Below are 20,666 nucleotides of genomic sequence, written 5' to 3' on the forward strand. Positions count from 1 at the left end.
ACACAGCTAAGTCACGGAAGTAATGGCTGGACTGCAAACTAGGTGTTTCAGGCAGTTCAGGAGCAGTGTTTTCTCTGGGAGTGAGTAACTCCCTTTGGCGTGGACTTTGTGCATTGTAACTTTGCAGGCCTTTTACGTAAACAGCTATATTACACGCTAAAGGAAAGTTAAAGTCCCAAAAAGCATAATAGGGCTCTTCAACTGTACCATGCAATATGATCATGTCATAAGATATCACTGTGTAAGGAACAGGGCAAAAAGTACATGTTTATGAACTGATAATCTGCCCTTATACTGGTGTTTTGTCTGAAAGTATATCTAAATCATTACCGTTATAGCGCCTCTAGTGTTCATTTCACCAGAAAACCGCCCCAATGTGTACAACGAGCAATGTAAAAATCCTTTTGAAATAATTTACAGGCAGGTATAGTAATGTGATTGTGTGAGGTTGATCATGAGCCTTAGTGTTGCATGGTTTTTAGCAATATTAGTTGCAATAATGGATCTTTTCCAAACATTTCAGCATATTCAAATGGATAACAACCAATTTGAATGGGTGGAATAGAAGATTTTGGGCCTTTTTGTGAGCTTCTCAAGAGGGTTCCCACACTTTTTCACCACTGAATTTGTGAAATACCGCTGCAATTACTGTCAGAATTATTAGCTATCTACCAAATATCAAGTTATGAGCCAAAATATCAAGCTGTCGAGCAATTCCCATGAAATAACAAGATCAGTTTGACATGTGCATACTCTATAAATAGTTATTAAACTCAGAATGGGAAATCAGAATCCCTGTCTTTTCCTCAACTATTCAAAAGGCTAAATATTCTTTTGTGCATACAACATTAGACTCAAGAAAATAATCAATATCCATTATCCTTTCTTTAAAGATTCCTGAAAACAATTGAATGTTTCTGAAAACTCTTCTTCAAACAAATTAGGATACAAAACACAATCTTTTCTATGAACCATCGACCAGTAAAGAGTAAACATGAACTGCTGCAGATAGTGTTGTTTATTTATGCAGTGAGGGCAGGCCGAGCTGAGAAAGATGCATTGATCTGAACTGACAATATTTTAATGGAGCACATTAAAGCATGAAAGTGATCAAGGAGGTCGGCGTGCCTGTGATCGCCACATTTGCTCGCTTTGAACTCACAGGGAGGAGCACAATGCTCTCATTCAGATATGGCCGAATGACAGATCCCCCCTACTCTCTCACCCCCCTCCCCTTGTGTCTCTCTCTAACGTTAATGAATTCAAACAACCCACCCCCTACCCATCCAGTTCTCTATCATTCTTTCCCCTCCCTTCTCACCACAGCTAAACCATTTCCACCCTTGGCAAGTTCCTCTCAATTCGCTCTCATCGTCTTAATGAATTCGACTGGGAGTGCATGGACCCTGACGCCCAACCCCTCAGAGAGTGGTCCAATGGTCTTGCATATATCTGCAGGGCTGCTCCATGCTCTTCCATTGTTCCAACAGCCTCTGCCACAAACAGATATTTAGAAAGGGAGTTTGGGAGAAAGCTAAGCCAGTCAGGAGGTGGGAGACACTCATGCTGCACAGACGCCCACCAACCTCTGCAAAAGGAGCTGCGTTGTGTCAGTGTGTTTGTGCCTGTGCTAGGCAGAGCTTTTGCAGAGTGGCAAGAAAAGTGAAGCATCTTACGTCAGTTGGTACAAAATACATTTTCTCTGGAAGAACTCACCTTTGGACAGGTGAAGTGGAATTATGGGTTTGGTGTCACTGCTGCTGTTATTGGTGACTGGTTACTGTAGTGGAGCACCACCAGCAAGAGAGGTGTACAGGATGCCACAGAGCGCGCTTAAAGGTAGGCCAGCTATCCAGACCTTTCGACCTACTTGCATTTTTTATTCAGGTGCAAAAGAGGGTGCTGTTGACCAAAATATCCAAAGACTTTCTTATGTCAGTAGACAGACAGGTGCCAGAGCTCTTCATAATGACAGTATCACCATTTTTCTGCAGACCGTTGGACCACCTTCCCTCACCAGAGGCTTCTCTGATTGTCAAAGTCATTTTTCAAAGGGTGACACCTATATCTCTGTATTAGCTTGCACTTTAGCTTCTGGCCAACTTTCAAGCTTTACGTTAAATCACTTGTGTTGTAGTATTCCTATTTTAGCATGTTACTTTGCATAAGAGCATCGTCTACATCAGTAATTCACACTGTGATCAAAATGCACTTCTGACAGAGATGGCTGTGGCACACAATATGTACATCAAATATATCAAGGAAATCAAGGAAATTAGTTTTAGTAGAAGTTGCATAATCTTTTAATATTGGTTGAATGTTATTGCTGTAAGCCCCCATATTTTTATCCGCAGGTTTTTGCCATACACTGAGATCGAACACTATGCACACTTCACATTTGATTGATGCACACAATTAAATAATGTACAGAGTAAATATTTTCACCATTAGTCCTTGGGGTTTTGTTAAAGTAGTTTTGTTTTTGTCAAATATGCTGCTTTTAAAATAGGCAAGAATCAGTGCTCAACTCTTGTATCTGGTCACAGTGAAACTCTTCAGCAGTTCAGCAGTTTAGCATAGCCACCGTTGAGGCCATAGTTCAGGCTGTTAATTAAGGTCTCAATCAGCTTTGAAGTCTCTCCTGCTCTCTGGGATATAGAGAAGAGGGGATGGCTGAATGATGTTCGGTGTGTTTGAACTTCGTGTATGGTGTGTTCAGTGGTGCTTTGAGCACAAGTTTGCTCACTTGTTTAGAAGAAAAAATGTGGCTGAGAGAATTCTGCACAAAGTTTTTTAGAGGAATTTAAATGAAATGTGGTTTAATCACAGCCAGTAACAGTATACCCACCGGCAAATTAAAGGGATAATGAAAACAACCTCAAGCTTGCATGACTGTGGAATATAAAAGATGTTAGGCGGAATGTAAGGAACCGAGCCTCAGTCAACATAAATCTTCATTACATCTTTTTTCCATACAGTGAAAGCGAATGGTCACTGAGTCTGTCAGTCCTAAAAAAACGCTCTGTCTAACATCTCCTTTTGTGTCCATAGAAGAAAGAAATTCATACAGATTTGGAATAACATGAGGGTGAATAAATGACAAAAGTTTCATTTTTGGGTGAACTATCCCTTTAAGTTCCCAGTGGATTTCTCATTTTGCTGATGAAATTCATTTTTTTTTTAGGCAGTTTATTTTCTATGAAAACATTCCCTTTCACTCTCCCTTGTAGTAACCAATTTTATTTTTAGACTTCTTGTTTTGTGCAATATTTTAATGGTTTTTATTTTATTTTTTTTACATTATCTTTGCATTGCTTCATGGTTCTGTGGCATGTAGTCACTTTTACCCACATCTATGCCTTTCTTTCTGTGTAGCATTGTCTGACAGAGGAACAGTAGTGATGGAGGCAGCTCTGTCCCGCGCCTTGTCCGCGGTGGATTCTGCTGTATCGGACCACAGCAAGGCTGAGGCAGGCTGCAGAGGATGTGTGCCCTGTCTGTTTCAGGACTGTGGACAGCGAAAAGGCGCCTGTGGTAAGATTGAACGCACAAACACACTTTATAACCAGGACTTAAAACTTGTTTACTCTTAAGCTCTGATGATGATGGTGATAATTCCACAGCATCTTCAGAGACCACTCAGTCGGAGCCGAGCTGTGAGGTGATCTCTCATGCTCAGCAGGAAGCTGATGAAGGTGAGAGAAGCTGGTTGCTGAGTCAGGCCTGTGGCTTCTACAAACGCCGTTGCACACATGCTCAGCTGAACAAAGACTCGTGCGTCAGAGTCATGGGAGAGAGCTGCAGCGCTCGTGTCCTGCAGTGCAGTCTGCTCAACACCATGCAAAGTCTGGAGCCAGCCACACAGACCACAACACAGGGTAAAGAGACACACACATATCCACTTGAGGGGCCGCATTCATGAAACACAAGAATGACAAATTTGTGTAAAGCATTTGTAAAATGCTTTACGAAAACTTTACCCAAAAAGAAGATGATACAGTGTTTAGCAAAATGTTCAGGATGCTCTTTTCCATATAATGAAAATGGATGGTGATTAGAGGCTGTCCAGTTTTAAAAAGAAGATAAATGTATTACAAAAGTAGTCTAAACAACTTGTGCACTATATTAATTTAGTATATATACAGTAGTAGTAATACAAATGTATTTTTTTTCCATTAATGCAGCTGTGTGTGGGCAGCGCTTGTCCATCATGCGAAACTTGACACATCCTCGCTCTCGTATCATGGGAGGGTCTCCGGCCCCTCTGGGCAGCTGGCCTTGGCTGGTAAACCTGCGACTGGATGGGGCTCTGATGTGTGGGGGTGTGCTGGTGGACAGCTCTTGGGTCGTCACTGCCGCCCACTGCTTTGCTGGGTAGGGGCACAAATACACAAACATACAGAAGGTAGAAGAATACAGAACAATAGCATAATGAATGAAGTAATTAATTAATGATTTTTTTGTGGACATAACTCAAGTACAGCTGTCTTGTCCGATTAGGAGTCGCAGTGAGATTTACTGGACGGCTGTGGTGGGGGAGTTTGACCTCACTAAAACTGACCCTGATGAACAGGTCATGAAGGTCAATCGCATCATCACTCATCCGAAGGTAAACACAATAAAAATGCAGCCACTTACAACTATTCCATTTATTCTTTTCTCTAAGCTTCACTTGAACCTAAAAAAGGAGATTACTGTTAAATTTGAAACCGTGCAGAAGTTTTGTTGTTTTTCAGAGCAACCCATTCCCTATTTCCCTCTTCTTTTTCATTGTAGTTTAACCCAAAGACATTTAATAACGACATTGCTCTGGTGGAGCTGAGTTCCCCTGTAATTCTATCTGAAAAGGTCACACCTGTCTGTTTGCCCTCGGACCTTGATCCACCGGCTGGTACACCCTGTTTGGTGGCCGGCTGGGGCTCGCTGTATGAGGGTAAGAGAATCCCTATAACGGCTTAAGAGTTTCACATAAAGTTTGCTAAGGGTTGTGTAAAATGTTTTGTTTGTAAATTAGTGTTTGCATCTCTATTTATGTGTTGGTGTGTGTAGATGGTCCCTCTGCAGATGTAGTGATGGAGGCTAAGGTGCCCCTGTTGTCTCAGACCACCTGTCGCAGTGCACTTGGGAAGGAACTGCTCACTAACACTATGTTCTGTGCTGGGTACCTATCTGGAGGCATTGACTCATGCCAGGTATCTCCACACCATCACACTCACCCATATTATAAACACCACATCTCACATGCATGACTAACACCACACCCGCTTTAGAAACATCTCATCTGCTTCAGAAACATCTCATCTGCATTATATAAACCATGCCTGCTGTAGAAACATCTCACCTGGATTACAAACGCCATAGCTTCTTTAGAAACATAAACCCATATAAAAACCATACCTGCTTTACAAAATATCTCACCTGCATTACTAACACCATACCTACTTTATAAAATCTCACCTACACGATTAACACCATTCATGCTTTAGAAACTTCTCGTCTGCATTATAAACACCATGGCTGCTTTAAAAATATCTCACCTGCATGATAAACACCACACCTGCTTTAGAAAACATCTCACTATCATTATAAACACTATACCTGCTTTAGAAACATCTCATCTGCATTATAAATACCATACCCTGCTTTAAAAACATCTTACCTGCATTATTAACGGTACCAGCTTTTGAAACATCTCACCCGTATTATTAACACTATACCTTCTTTAGAAACATCTAACCTGCATCTTAAGCACCACACTTGCTTTAAAAATATCTACCCTGCATCATGACCACAGCCACTTAAGAAACGATGCATTATAAACACCACATCTGCTATAAAATATTTCACCTGCATCTAAAAAAACACATCTGCTTAAGAAATATATAATTTGTATTATAGACATCACCAATGCTTGGGAAATATCTCCCCTGCATTTTAAACACCACAACTACTTAAGAAACAGCACAAATTGATTATTTCACACCACACCTAACCTTTAAAAGCATCTAACGTGTATCTGCTTTAATAATACCTCAGTTTATGTTTACAGGGTGATTCTGGCGGGCCGCTGATCTTCCAGGACCATTTATCAGGGCGGTTTCAGCTATTTGGCATCACCTCTTGGGGTGATGGCTGTGGGGAGAGGGGAAAGCCTGGCGTGTATACACGGGTCACTGCCTTCTCTGACTGGGTCTTGATGGAGATACAGAGTGAGTTACTCAACATGTAACATTCTTCACTACAAAGTATTTGTATTTTTGCTCAGTGAAAATCCATTAAGCCTGCAAAACGTTCCATACCCATATTTTAAAATTCTTTCTCCAAATTCCAGAGTCCTTTGGGAGTCGGGAGCCCACATGTCCTGAGCTACTTAAAACAACTGAACTGTCTGAAGAACAACAGATGTCAGAGTTCTGCTACTTTTACACACAGTCTTGCTCTTCAGCCCTTGACCACTCTGCCTGCCAACGACTCGCTCAGGAAAAATGCCAAAGCCGATTTAAGAAGTGTCGTAAGTTATCCAGACATTCTATTACCAGAAATGATTGAAGGAATGTACTCTCCATGAAGCACTAAAGTTGTATAATCAAGAATGGCAGCATAGCTTCTACACTACCAGCCAAAATTTTGAGAAGGGTATAGCTGTAGACAGGTCTCCAGAAAGGGGCAGGAGCTCCAAAATAGCCAGCAAAGATATAGGGAGCCCCTTACCTAACCCTTTCCTTAACCCTAACCATCTGTGGAGGTGTCACCCCCTTTTGGAGTAACCTCACCCCCTTCTGGAGAAACCACATTCTATTTTGGAGATTCCACCCCATTTGGATATATTCAGCTTGCAGCTATACAGTTGTGCTCAAAAGTTTGCATACCCTGGCAAAAATTGTGAAATTTTGGCATTGATTTTGAAAATATGACTGATCATGCAAAAACACTGTCTTTTATTTAAGGATAGTGATCATATGAAGCCATTTATTATCACATAGTTGTTTGGCTCCTTTTTAAATCATAATAACAGGAATCACCCAAATGGCCCTGATCAAAAGTTTACATACCCTTGAATGTTTGGCCTTGTTACAGACACACAAGGTTTAAATGGCAATTAAAGGTTAATTTTCACACCTGTGGCTTTTTAAATTGCAAATAGTGTCTGTGTATAAATAGTCAATGAGTTTGTTAGCTCTCATGTGGATGCACTGAGCAGGCTAGATACTGAGCCATGGGGAGCAGAAAAGAACTGTCAAATGACCTGTGTAACAAGGTAAAGGAACTTTAGAAAGATGGAAAAGGATATAAAAAGATATCCAAAGCCTTGAAAATGCCAGTCAGTACTGTTCAATCACTTATTAAGAAGTGGAAAATTCGAGGATCTCTTGATACCAAGCCAAGGTCAGGTAGACCAAGAAAGATTTCAGCCACAACTGCCACAAGAATTGTTCAGGATACAAAGAAAAACCCACAGGTAACCTCAGGAGAAATACAGGCTGCTCTGGAAAAAGACGGTGTGGTTGTTTCAAGGAGCACAATACAATGATACTTGAACAAAAATGAGCTGCATGGTCGAGTTGCCAGAAAGAAGCCTTTACTGCGCCAATGCCACAAAAAAGCCCGGTTACAATATGCCCGACAACACCTTGACATGCCTCACAGCTTCTGGCACACTGTAACTTGGAGTGACGAGACCAAAATAGAGCTTTATGGTCACAACCATAAACGCTATGTTTGGAGAGGGGTCAACAAGTCCTATAGTGAAAAGAATACCATCCCCACTGTGAAGCATGGTGGTGGCTCACTGATGTTTTGGGGTGGGGGGGGGGGTGGGGGGTGGGGGGGGTGAGCTCTAAAGGGAGCTCAGGGAATTCCACAGGGAATCTTGTGAAAATTTATGGCAAGATGAATGTAGCATGTTCTCAGAAAAAACTGGCAGACAATTTGCATTCTTCTGCACGAAAGCTGCACATGGGATGCTCTTGGACTTTCCAGCACGACAATGACCCTAAGCACAAGGCCAAGTTGACCCTCCAGTGGTTACAGCAGAAAAAAAGTGAAGGTTCTGGAGTGGCCATCACAGTCTCCTGACCTTAATATCATCGAGCCACTCTGGGGAGATCTCAAACGTGCGGTTCATGCAAGACGACCAAAGACTTTGCATGACCTGGAGGCATTTTGCCAAGACGAATGGGCAGCTATACCACCTGCAAGAATTTGGGGCCTCATAGACAACTATTACAAAAGACTGCATGCTGTCATTGATGCTAAAGGGGGCAATACACAGTATTAAGAACTAAGGGTATGCAGACTTTTGAACAGGGGTCATTTCATTTTTTTCTTTGTTGCCATGTTTTGTTTTATGATTTTGCCATTCTGTTATAACCTGCAGTTGAATATGAATCCCATAAGAAATAAAATAAATGTGTTTTGCCAGCTCACTCATGTTTTCTTTAAAAATGGTACATATATTACCAGTTCTCCAAGGGTATGCAAACTTTTGAGCACAACTGTACCTACTTGAAAAGTTTGGACATACTCACTCTTTATTAGTAGTACTTTACACATTTTAGAATAGTAGTAAAGTCATCAAACTATGAAATGCCACAAATGAGATGAATTATGCAGTAACCAAAAATTTTAAACAAATCAAAACTATTTTATATTTTAGCTTCTTCAAATAGCCACCCCTTGCCTTGATTTAATCTCTGCACACTCTGGGCAATTTAATGAAGTGCCACTTGGGTGGCATTTGAAGGAATTCCCATGAAATCTGGACACCTGTTGGCTGATTTTCCTTCACTATACAGTTAAACTCATTGATAACAAATAATTAATTGAAATTATAGTTTTGCAAAGATATTTATCAGTATGCACAATTTCCATTCATCTACAAAAGTAATTTCAAGCATTCAAACATAAGACTTCAGATTAAAAGTTTTTTAAGATAATGAGAAACATAATGTAACACTTTCACAGTTCACCAGTAGACAGAGGAAGCAGGGGATGGCGATGTTAGTTCCAAATAAACTTTTATTGAGCACACTCACGTAGGCACTTAGTTCAGCTCTCTCACTCCCCAGCCGCTCCTTTTATCCCCGCCGCTGCTCACTGCAATACAAATCAGCTGTTAGTTAATTCCCACACAGGTGTGAGTCCTTTGCCACTCACATCTCCCGGCCTTGCTCTCCAGAGATCAGTGCTTGACCATGGCCCCGTTTCCACACATTAATTTAGTGTACCTAAACTTTTGACTGGTAGTGTATGTTCCAATCAATGTAGAAAATAAATGCCCTAATCTCCTTTCCTTTACTTTGTTGCTTTTCTCAATGTCTGACATATTTCTCTCTGCAGAGTTACGTTCCTTTCTTCAGACCCTTTTGGACTTGCTTCAGAGGGCCGATGATTATATAAGAGATAAGGTTGATCTGACCTTTTTCACTCAGACTCTTCCTCAGCTGGTGGAAAACGTCTATAGCTCTACACATGTAAAACGACAACGTAGAAATACACCCACAACAGGTACAGCCATGAAACCAGTATAAGTAGGATAAGTAGAATGTTAAAGAACCACCCAACACTAAAAACAACATTGGTTGTTCATTCATAGTTTAATTAATAAAGTCATCAGGATCTTTACTGACCATCTTCTGGATCAGATCATTATTCTAACAGACATATTACTCTAAAAGAGCAGGTAGACCTGCCAGCAATCTTCCAGGAAGTTGGCCCCCTGGTGGATGACTGGGAGAGATACCTCAGAGGCATTGCTGAAGATCTGGATCAACAGAAAGAACTAAAGAACTCAGAGCTGTCTCAGGAAAAACAACTTTTCACACCGGTAAATCTGCCTAATTACAGATACTGTTACCTGTGATCAACATGTTTAAAAGATTTCTGTTTTGGACAGACATTATTTAACATTAAACTGAGACTGGAATTTGAAAACTGGCTCGATGGGTTTCATATTTCAGATAAAGGACAAACCTTGTACTGAAATTGGTTCTTATTGTTTCCATCTCTGTCTTGTGGTATTTTCAGGAAGAAGAAAGGGAAGAATCACCTACTCATATACTAGACAGTGCACTCCGCTCCTCCATCGCTCTCCTGCATTCCAAACTGGAATCACTGCACATTCCTGTCATACAAGAGTTTGACCACCAACTGTTTCAAAGGGATTTTACCATTCCCACCACTGGAAAATCACAGCAGGACAACAGTGCACATTCTGAGAAGCCTGTGCTGTCAGCAGACCTTTGGACTGCTCTGATATTTAAAGCTCTCAGAGGAGGCGATACAGGAAGTGTCACAGGAGGTCCAGTGATGACAGCATCTCCTCAGGATGCATACATGGATATAGCATCCAGATCTGTGGAACCCTCCGTACAACCACTTGAACTCAGGACCATGGATCCTCCAGATTCACTCCTCGAAAAAAACGCTGTTCCTACTCAGATGCCCCTGCTTCAACAGCCGCTCTACAAAAGTAAGACTACATGTGATTTGAGTGCTCTTAAAGCAAATTGAAAACATTCAACAGGAAAATAGCATCAGAATATTGGTAAAGAATGGCAGGAAACCACGAAAAGTCCTTACAATGTCCTTACATTCTACATAGAAAAAAAATACTAACATGAATTACCAATACATTTAACAAATAGGTGCATCAACCAAAAACTGTAATCTTACCACAAAAATGGCAATTCAACTTCATAGCTTAAATAATTTACATTGTTAAAGAAAGAATTAATTTAATTTAACCAAAACACAAGCTCAAAGCAAGTTGCCCAATTTACTTGCATTGTAAGTGTACGTTGTTACTGTAACCCCAATTTTTGCTTTAAAAACCCCCAAAAAACTGAGGTATGCACGGTCATGTGGCACCATGCAAGGGTCAGGTCTGTGCACATTGTTAGTTTTTAATACTTTTTGTGTCATAAACTGGTGAGATTCGATACACTCTGATTCATAACTGTTCTATGAAGATAATACGTCAAAGAATTCAAAATCCTTGGGCTCTAGAAACATTAAAAGACACTTACGTGCTCAAGCTGATACCTCTGACAGGGCGGCAGACCAGGACTCAATTTGGACGGTGCAGCAGAAGAAATGCAGCGTCAACTGTTGAGCATGTCGGTGATGCTGACGAAGGTCATAGCAGACTTGGAGGATCTTGCTGTAATGCGTCGATCGATTACTGCCATGGAGACGAAATTCTCCGAGTTGGTTACAAGAATTGGGGACGTTGAGAAACGGATCGATTATCTGGAGTCATCGGAGAGGGAATTAGCTGCTAACTCGCTAGTGACCAAGGCAGATTTGCAGTGCATCCGGGAAAAGTTGGAAGACCATGAGAATCGTAATCGGCGAAACAACGTCCGAATTGTTGTAATTTCCGAGAACGAAGAAGGCCGAGATATGGTGAAATTCCTAGATGAGCTCTTCCCAAGTCTGCTCGACATAACAGGCCATAAGCTGGAAATCGAATGAGCTCACAGATTTCCGGTTCAGAGATCTGCTGAGGGAGACAGGCCCCGATCAATTTTGGCCAAATTTCTGAGATCATCCGATAAAGAGCTCGTGTTGGGTGAGGAGTAAAGGAAGGGTTTCTTGGAAGAGAGGGTCAGTGAGGGTCAGTGATGAGGAGATGTTACTGCCCATTCTAAACACCTGGCGTCTGCTTGACAGGAAGTCCAGGATCCAGCTGCACAGCGAACTGTTTAAGCCCAGAGCCTGGAGTTTCTCATCAAGCTTGGAGGGCACTATGGTGTTGAATGCTGAGCTGTAGTCTACAAACAACATTCTCACATAAGTGTTCTTTTTTCCAGTTGGGACAGAGCAGTGTGTATTGTAGATGCAATGGCATCATCAGTGGAGCGGTTGTTGCGGTAAGCAAACTGCAATGGGTCTAGTGATGGAGGCAGCACAGAGCAGATGTAATCTCTGATTAGTCTCTAAAAGCATTTGCTGATGATGGGGGTCAGAGCAACAGGACACCAGTCATTTAAGCAAGTGATTTTGGATTGCTTTGGAACAGGCACAATGGTGGACGTTTTAAAGCATGTGGGGACCACATGTCCGTAAAAACACCAGTCAGTTGGTTCGCACATGCTCTGATGACGCGGCCCGGAATGCCATCTGGACCCGTGGCTTTGTGGATATTCACCCGTCGGAAGGATCGGGTTACATCCGCTTCAGAGATGGAGAGTGAACTAACCTCTGTAGCTTCGGCCGCGAGAGCTCTCTCTGCGAGGGCGGTGTTATTTCCCTCGAAACGAGCATAAAAAGTATTTAGCTCATCCGGGAGAGAGGCAGCGGTGTTCACGGCAGAGTTTTAAAGTCCGTGATGATATTAATTCCCTGCCACATGCTTCTAGAGTTGGTGGTGTTGAACTGTCCTTCGATCTTGTTTCTGTACTGACATTTTGCTGTTCATAACTGGCTTGTTTATGCTCCTCCGCGTTCCCGGAATTAAAAGCGGAGGTCCATGCATCAAGTGCCGCGTGAACATCGCTATTAATCCAAGGTTTCTGGTTCGGGTAGATCCGTATTGTTCTGGTCAGAACGATGTCCTCTACGCACTTTCTGATGAAACACATTACGCTATCAGCGTAAAGCTCGATGTCGTCATCAGAGGCGGACCGGAACATCTCCCAGTCCGCGTGATCAAAACAGTCTTGTAGCGTAGAGTCTGATTGGTCCGACCAGCACTGGATGAGGGTGGGTGCTTCCTGTTTCAGTTTCTGCCTGTAAGCGGGCAGAAGCAGAATGGAAGAGTGGTCCGATTTGCCAAATGGTGGGCGGGGGAGGGATTTGTAGCCATCCCGGAAGGGAGAGTAGCAATGGTCCAAAATCCGGTCCCCTCGTGTGTTAAAACTAATGTGTTGGTGGTATTTTGGTGCGACTGATTTGAAACTGGCTTTATTATAGTCCCCGGTCACAATGAACGCGGCCTCAGGGTGCGCGGTTTCCTGCTTGCTTATAATCCCATACAGTTCCTTGAGTGCCCGGTCTGTGTCGGCTTGTGGCGGGATGTACACAGCGGTGATAATGACCACTGTGAATTCCCTCGGTAGCCAGAATGGTCGACACAGAAGCATGAGAAATTCCAGATCAGGAGAGCAGAAAGACTTGATAGAATGTACGTTCCTCTGATCACACCAGGATTTGTTGATCATAAAACATACACCACCACCTCTGCTTTTACCTGAGAGGTCTTTCGCTCTGTCCGCTCGGTGCACGGAGAACCCCACGGGTTCAATGGCCGAATCTGGAATCTCAGCAGACATCCAAGTTTCCGTAAGGCAGATAATGCAGCAGTCCCTCATCTCTCGTTGGAAAGAGATCTGCGCTCTCAGCTCGCAGAGCTTGTTGTCCAGAGACTGAACATTTGCCAGTAGAATACTGGGTAGCGGGGGTCGATTTGCATGACATCTTACTCTGATGAGAACGCCGGCTCTGTTTCCCCTTTTCCTTTTGCGTTTTCGCGGCCGGGCAGCCAAGACAAAGGGCTTTGCTGGTGTGTTTGTAAACAGCGTTTGCATTGAGGAATTTGAAGTCCGGTTTACGGTGTGTAATTGCAGAGCCAATGTCCAAAAGTGTTTGTCTGTCGTAGACAATAAGGCAGACAACATCCAAGACAAAAAACATAAGAATTGTAAACAAAACAAACAAAACACTACAATGTTGTGTCGGAGCTTGCAACACAGCAGCCATACTCGGTGCCATCTTGAGTCCAATCAGAAGATGGATACACAACCCATGTCTTTTGGGGATGTGTTAAGATCCAAGAATTTTGGTTGAAGATTCAGAGTTTTATGTGTGATGTATTGGGCACTCAAATTTTATTTTGCCCCAGACTCTGTATTTTAGGTGATGGGGCAGTCATTAATATGGAGAATAAGCACATAAAAAACTGGGTCCTAACTAGCGTTATGATCACCACACAGATAATTTTAAGGGGTTGGAAGTCGGCTGGAGCGCCACTGTTGTGAGGGTTAAATATTGATTCTGTTTGTATATGTTTTGCTTTTCTTTGTTTAATATATGAATCAATAAAAAATGTAAAAAAAAAAAAACTGAGGTATGCATCAAAATGAATTTCAGTGGTAATGGATGTATGCCACAAATGCTAGAGATAGAACTTGTACTGAACCTGGAACATATCTTTAAGTGTTAAGTATTGTAGAATGATGAAACCATGAATATACAGCCTGAAAGAATCTGCCTCTGATCTTGTTTCAGAGCTCCTTCAGAGGAAGAGGAGAGACCTGCACAAGAGACGGATACGAAGAGCAAATGACAAAGGTATGATTTCTCATTTGATTATTATTGTTGATTATTTATTTATTATTTATTGACCGTTGGGTAATGGGCCCTGCACACTTCTGCTTTGCCACTTTGCTGAAACCAACCCAAGGAAGCACTAAGGAATATGAGGCCAGTGCCTTATCCATTTGGCAACTGTGACTGTTGCCTACAAAATAGAAAAAAAAAAGACAAAAAAATTACTTTACAGTGTTTACATTGGTCCTCCTCTTCAACAAAAAATTGTGGTGTTTCGCAAGGATCCCTGTTAGGGCCAGTACTGTTTTCACTATATATGTTACAAAGGATGGATTAAGAACTGAGAGGCCCATGGGCCAGTACGCCGTGGAGGCTCCCCATGATGTGATTACGTTCACCTTTATGCGCTACAGGACACTTGGCAGATTTGGCTGAATTTTTCAAATAGATAGAAAAAAAGTTTGTAGCAATGTCTGACACTGCCAATTATATGTACTTTTTAATTATTAATAGGGATGTGCATGGTATTCAAATAGCCTATCAAAATCACTATTCGTTCGGGTCAGTTTTTCAAGTAAGCTGTATGGCGAGTTACGGGCTGTTCAGATGTGTGTCTATGCTGTATTTAAATGTTTTTTCTATGATCGTTGCGCTGCGCCACAACCCTAGGAAATTTTTTTAGACACTGCATTAAGTTTAAAAGAACTTTAATATTTATTAACGCATCTCATGACACCTGTATTCTGTTTCACCATTTGTTGCGCTGCATCAAGCTTTTTCAGCGCTGGTGTCACAAATCAACATTCTGATGAAGTTCAAGTTGCAAAGAGGACTTATGTGACTGTTACAAATGATTCCAGATTGTTTTTCACCTGGCAAAGTTTCAGCGCTTGATAAACAGTGAGCCAATGTTTTTTTCCCCTTTTGCTCTGGTGTGCAGACAATAATTACACAAGTTACATGCTGAATAATTTAAAAATCAAAACATTCTGAAGATTTTATAAACCATAGCGTTCGCTGCCTCATGGAAAGTGAACCTGCCCGGGAAGAATTGAGCATTTTCCATTGACTAAGAATAGGCCAACTATGTTGCAGGCAGTGACAGATTATTTTTGTTCGACTTTAATGTGATTTTATCATTTGAAGATCCATGTATTGTGCTATTTAGGCTCATAGATCACTGTGCACTTTATTCCCTGCTAATCTGAGATTGTGTTAGACGTATCCATGGCAATAAACTTTTTTTATTCCCGAGTCACTTGGGTGTCTGCTCGCGCTGCTGTCGTCCATCTTGCATTCGGCCAAACAAATGGTATTTCACATAAGGCTTACATTTACATGGATTTATAATAGATATCTCAAAATAAATAAATAAATCATTGATTTAGAGCTCTGGGCCCTTTGGGTTTAGAGGCCCCTGAGCAATGGCCCAATCAGCCCAGTGGTTAATCCATCCTTGTATGTTACCGCTTGGTAGTGTGATTTGAAAATACAACATTAATTTTTATTGCTATGCGAATGACAGTTGTATTTGTTGTTGAATCCCAAGTATCTGTTTAATTTACCAGTAAGCGTTCTTCAAGCTTGCATAGCAGATATAAAAAATTGGATGTAATGTAATTTTTTTTCTTTTCTTTTTCTTTTTCAGTTAAATACTGATAAAACAGAGGTTGTTATAATCGCTCATGGTTTAAAAAAGTCATCCTGAGTCAGCACTTAGACAGGTGATCCCAAAAATTCAGCAGGTGGTGAGAAATGTGGGCGTCTATTTTGATACAATTGTAAATTTTAAAAATCACATCATGCAGTTAGTTCAGCCTTGTTTTTATCAGTTAAGGAACATTTCCCAGGTTAGACATGTCTTGAGTTTTAGGGATACAAAGAAGCTTATACATGCTCTCATTTCGTCTCGCCTTGATTATTGTAATGCCCTGTTTTCAACTTTAAATCAATGCACTTCAATCAATGTACAGTTACAATCAGTGCAAAATGCTGCAGCTAGACTTTTGACATGAACTAGGTCTTCAAATCATATTACTCCAGTTTTAGCTTCTTTGCATTGTTTATCAGTTCATTTTAGGGTTGATTTTAAGATTTTATTACTTACATATAAAGCATTACTTGGTTTGGTACCAGAATGTTTAGCAGAATTTTTAGGACCTTAAGAAACAGTTAGACCTCTAAGATCTTCTTGTCATGAACTGTTGGCTATTCCAAGATCCAAATGCAAAACTAAAGGTGACTGATCTTTTGTAGTGAAGGCCCCACGATTATGGAACAGCCTGCCCTGGAATATTAGATTTGCTGAATCTGTGTCAGTTTTTAAGTCTCATCTAAAAACATTTTGAATAGACTTGCTTTTATTGCTGTGTGAATGTGTTATGTTTTACTGAGTTTTTATTTTACGTTTTGTGAAGCACTTTCTGCTAAATTGCTAAAAGTTACTATAAAAATAAAGTTATTATTATATTTTTAATAAATCGTTTTAAAGAATATAACATTTCATCATTTTATTATTTTTTTATTAGTTGTATTATTTTATAACAATGTGTTTTTTAAGGGTTTGTTCTTTTGTGTAGTTTGCTCAGGAGTAACCGAATCTGCTCAGCTTGTCAGTATCACCCAGGAGATGTACAACTGGATCCTGGCTGTTCCCCCTAACAACCTAAACATGATCTTCCAGGAGGTGCGTGTGTTGTACAAGTGACCAAACACCAGTTACAAGTAACATCCGGACACTTTCCCTTTTAAAAAGCAGAATTCTTCATTCTCCGTTCATATTTTGACAGTTTAAAAGAACAGTCAACTTGTAATAGATTGTTGAATGAAATGTAGTTTTATATTTAGGTGTGTAAAGATGTTTTTTGTGTATTGTGTGTTATCTCAGGTGTTGGTTGACCTCAACTCTAAGAATGAGCGTGGTTTGTACCAGTCACGGATCAAGGCCTCTGTTGGCGGGCGACCTTTGACCTTTTACAGCTTGGTGGGTTTGGAAAATGAAGCATTTTACCGCAGCATGCCACGCATCATTGCGGTTGCCATCGATTCTCTCAAAACGTAAAACACACAAACTCGATTCACCTTTTCTTAAAGGGACAGTACTCTCGACATGGCCCTGGTATCTCACATACCACATACTGTACAGAGAAGAGAGGAAATTCTCAGTGATACCTATAGTGGGATCCTACATGTTATATTGCCTATTTGGACATATCGCAAGGCTTTCCGACATGGATCATTGTCATTCTTAATCTACAGCTGAAATGGCACCACCAACATTGAGCGTTTTACATAAAAAATTATATTGTGGTATCACATGCTGCCTTTGAAATGATTGAGTGGAATCGCTTTTCAAAGAACTCGGACTCTCAATGCTTTCTGAGGGGGATGAGGGGCTCCACTTGACTGGCCTGATGCTGACACAATGCCCAAACTGACTTAACTTATTCTGCAGGGAGAGAGGTTGATCCTCCTGTACAACCTGCCAATTGTACAGATATTATTTTTGATGTTTGTTATATATTTATTTGTATTACATTTTGCATATGTAATATTTTTATATGAAAATCATATTTAATATCTTTATGACAATGATAAAAAAATAATTTAGTTAAAGTCTTTAAATATATTTAAATAAATGTTGCCATCATATTTATAAGCTTGTTATGCAAATGTTTCTATCATTCATTCTTTTTTTCTTCTTTTTCTTCTTCTTCTTTTTTTTTTTTTTTACATGAAAATGGCTCCAACCCACATTCCTTTTCTTTTCATCCTTTGTATTTGTTATCCCTTCTTGGCTTTTCAATTGTTACATTATACTATCTTTCAGATAATTATTTTCAGACAGAGTTATCTCACTTTTTACTTTAAAAAAAAAAAAAAAAAAAAACAATAGATTTGTTTTCCTCCAATGATTTATAGCTAATGACTGCCAGGTCTCTGAGCAGCCAAACTTGAATCCCACACCTAGAAGTCTTTCACTCACAATTAAAATGTCAGTTCCTCCACAGCTGAACCTCTCTGTACTGTCAGCTAGGACTACACTGGAAACAGTTTTTTTTTTTTTTTTTTTTGACCCAGATTTTATCTCTGAGATCAGTGTGAGGTAATTTAGGATACAGAGACTGCTAATTGTGGCCCTCTGCTAGGTGTCTCTAAATTACTGTCAAACCACTTACTTAGATTCTTTATTTAAAACTGATTCATTGAGGGGCCTGGGTAGATCAGTGGTAAAAGACGCTGGCACCACCCCTGGAGTTCACTAGTTCGAATCCCAGGGCGTGCTGAGTGACTCCAGCCAGGTCTCATTACAGCTGGGAAATACAGTTAAATTAACAGCTTCAGCATTAAATCTTATCACAGCTGAGAGACACAACAGACAGAGTAACAAAAACATACTCCAGGCACTTACCTTTTACCCGAGTTTTGAAGGAGATGTAAAAAACGGCGAAGGAGAGAGATAGGTTTATATAGTGAATGACTCTTGCGCACTGGCTACCATGAAATACTCAATGAGGGCACCACTCTGACCGCTTTTTTTACACACAAAAAAAATAGGATGTACAGTATTTGACCAGAATTCTATTATCTTCAGCAAGCTGACTAACACTATACTACTGCTTGGGAGTAGCGACAGACGCAGGTAGTCACACAAGCTCAATCGCTCTCTCTCTCTCTCAAACACACACACACATCCTTGTTTCTCCAATAACTTGTTAGAAGCAGTCCATGCCATCTTTAGCAGTTCTAAAGCAGGGGTGGGGAAAGTCAGGCCTCAGGGTCGTATAAGGCCAGTGAGACCATTTTACCTGGCCCGCGAGGCCTTTTGAGAAATAATTTGAAAAGCACAAATTTTTCCTTGATTCAATTAACTGTAAAAAAACAATTAAAGTAATTAAACATAATTTTAAAAGATAACACAAAATATTGTTTAATAGACAGACCTTTCTGTGTTTTTTCTTGGTGAGTGAGAATGTAACAGAATGCGTACACTAATTTTAACCCACAATTGCAAGGCCCGCGAATAATTTTGTAAATACTCCAATGACCCGGCCTTAATGGGAAAAAGGTTCCCACCCCTGTTCTAAAGTGACGTTTTTGAATTAGTAACTTAGGCGCACATATTGAACTAGCAACGGAAGATAATGATACATGGTGTAAGAAAATAGTTGTATAAAAGCAATATCACACATTCAATCGTGCTGTATGGCCCTAAATCAACACAGCTGTGATTACCTGCGGCACTCTGCCTGCTGCTGAATCACAGCTGTGCTGATGTAGGGACATAGCATTCTTGCTCATGCGATATATATATATATATATATATATATATATATATATATATATACAGTTGTGCTCAAAAGTTTGCATACCCTGGCAGAAATTGTGAAATTTTGGCATTGATTTTGAAAATATGACTGATCATGCAAAAAAAAACTGTCTTTTATTTAAGGATAGTGATCATATGAAGCCATTTATTATCACATAGTTGTTTGGCTCCTTTTTAAATCATAATAACAGAAATCACCCAAATGGCCCTGATCAAAAGTTTACATACCCTTGAATGTTTGGCCTTGTTACAGACACACAAGGTTTAAATGGCAATTAAAGGTTAATTTTCACCCACGTGGCTTTTTAAATTGGAATTAGTGTCTGTGTATAAATAGTCAATGAGTTTGTTAGCTCTCATGTGGATGCACTGAGCAGGCTAGATACTGAGCCATGGGGAGCAGAAAAGAACTGTCAAAAGACCTGCGTAACAAGGTAATGGAACTTTATAAAGATGGAAAAGGATATAAAAAGATATCCAAAGCCTTGAAAATGCCAGTCAGTACTGTTCAATCACTTATTAAGAAGTGGAAAATTCAGGGATCTCTTGATACCAAGCCAAGGTCAGGTAGACCAAGAAAGATTTATATATCTTATAGATATATATATATATATAAACTCAGCAAAAAAAGAAACGTCCCTTTTTCAGGACATTGTATTTTTAAAGATAATTTTGTAAAAATCCAAATAACTTTACAGATTTTTATTGTAAAAGTTTTAAACGATGTTTTCCATAAACAGTTAAGACACTAACAGCTTACAGATGGTAGGCAATTAAGGTCACAGTTGTAAAAACTTAGGACACTAAAGAGACCTTTCTACTGACTCTGAAAAACACCAAAAGAAAGATGCCCAGGGTCCCTGCTCATCTGCGTGAACGTGCCTTAGGCATGCTCCATGGAGGCATGAGGACTGCAGATATGGCCAGGGCAATAAATTGCAATGTCCATACTGTGAGACTCCTAAGACAGCGCTACAGGGAGACAGGAAGGACAGCTGATTGTCCTCGCAGTGGCAGACCACGTGTAACAACACCTGCACAGGATCAGTACATCCGAATATCACAC

At 40.5% G+C, this 20,666-nt stretch overlaps 1 protein-coding gene across 1 annotated transcript; it reads left to right on the top strand.

The window, feature by feature from the left end:
* The first annotated feature begins 1,564 nt into the window (after positions 1-1,564).
* LOC127441053 (uncharacterized) lies at positions 1,565-17,909 on the top strand. The gene is made up of 15 exons (XM_051698206.1): positions 1,565-1,839; positions 3,376-3,534; positions 3,624-3,878; positions 4,185-4,374; positions 4,501-4,609; positions 4,777-4,933; positions 5,050-5,192; positions 6,050-6,209; positions 6,332-6,511; positions 9,340-9,507; positions 9,678-9,826; positions 10,027-10,471; positions 14,230-14,292; positions 16,851-16,957; positions 17,159-17,909. Exons 1-15 carry the CDS (start codon positions 1,740-1,742, stop codon positions 17,330-17,332), a joined length of 2,559 nt encoding a protein of 852 aa, XP_051554166.1. The 5' UTR covers positions 1,565-1,739; the 3' UTR covers positions 17,333-17,909.
* The last annotated feature ends 2,757 nt before the right edge of the window (positions 17,910-20,666 follow it).

This window comes from Myxocyprinus asiaticus, chromosome 5 (genome assembly GCF_019703515.2).
Source record: "Myxocyprinus asiaticus isolate MX2 ecotype Aquarium Trade chromosome 5, UBuf_Myxa_2, whole genome shotgun sequence".
Taxonomy (NCBI): Eukaryota; Metazoa; Chordata; class Actinopteri; order Cypriniformes; family Catostomidae; genus Myxocyprinus; species Myxocyprinus asiaticus.

What these genes read in the sequence shown, in the direction of transcription:
- LOC127441053 (XM_051698206.1), top strand. Translation starts at nt 1,740, where the DNA reads ATGGGTTTGGTGTCACTGCTGCTGTTATTGGTGACTGGTTACTGTAGT. An exon ending in ACAGCGAAAAGGCGCCTGTG is followed by an intron (nt 3,535 to 3,623) that starts GTAAGATTGAAC and finishes ATAATTCCACAG; the next exon opens with CATCTTCAGAGACCACTCAG. An exon ending in TAAACATGATCTTCCAGGAG is followed by an intron (nt 16,958 to 17,158) that starts GTGCGTGTGTTG and finishes GTGTTATCTCAG; the next exon opens with GTGTTGGTTGACCTCAACTC.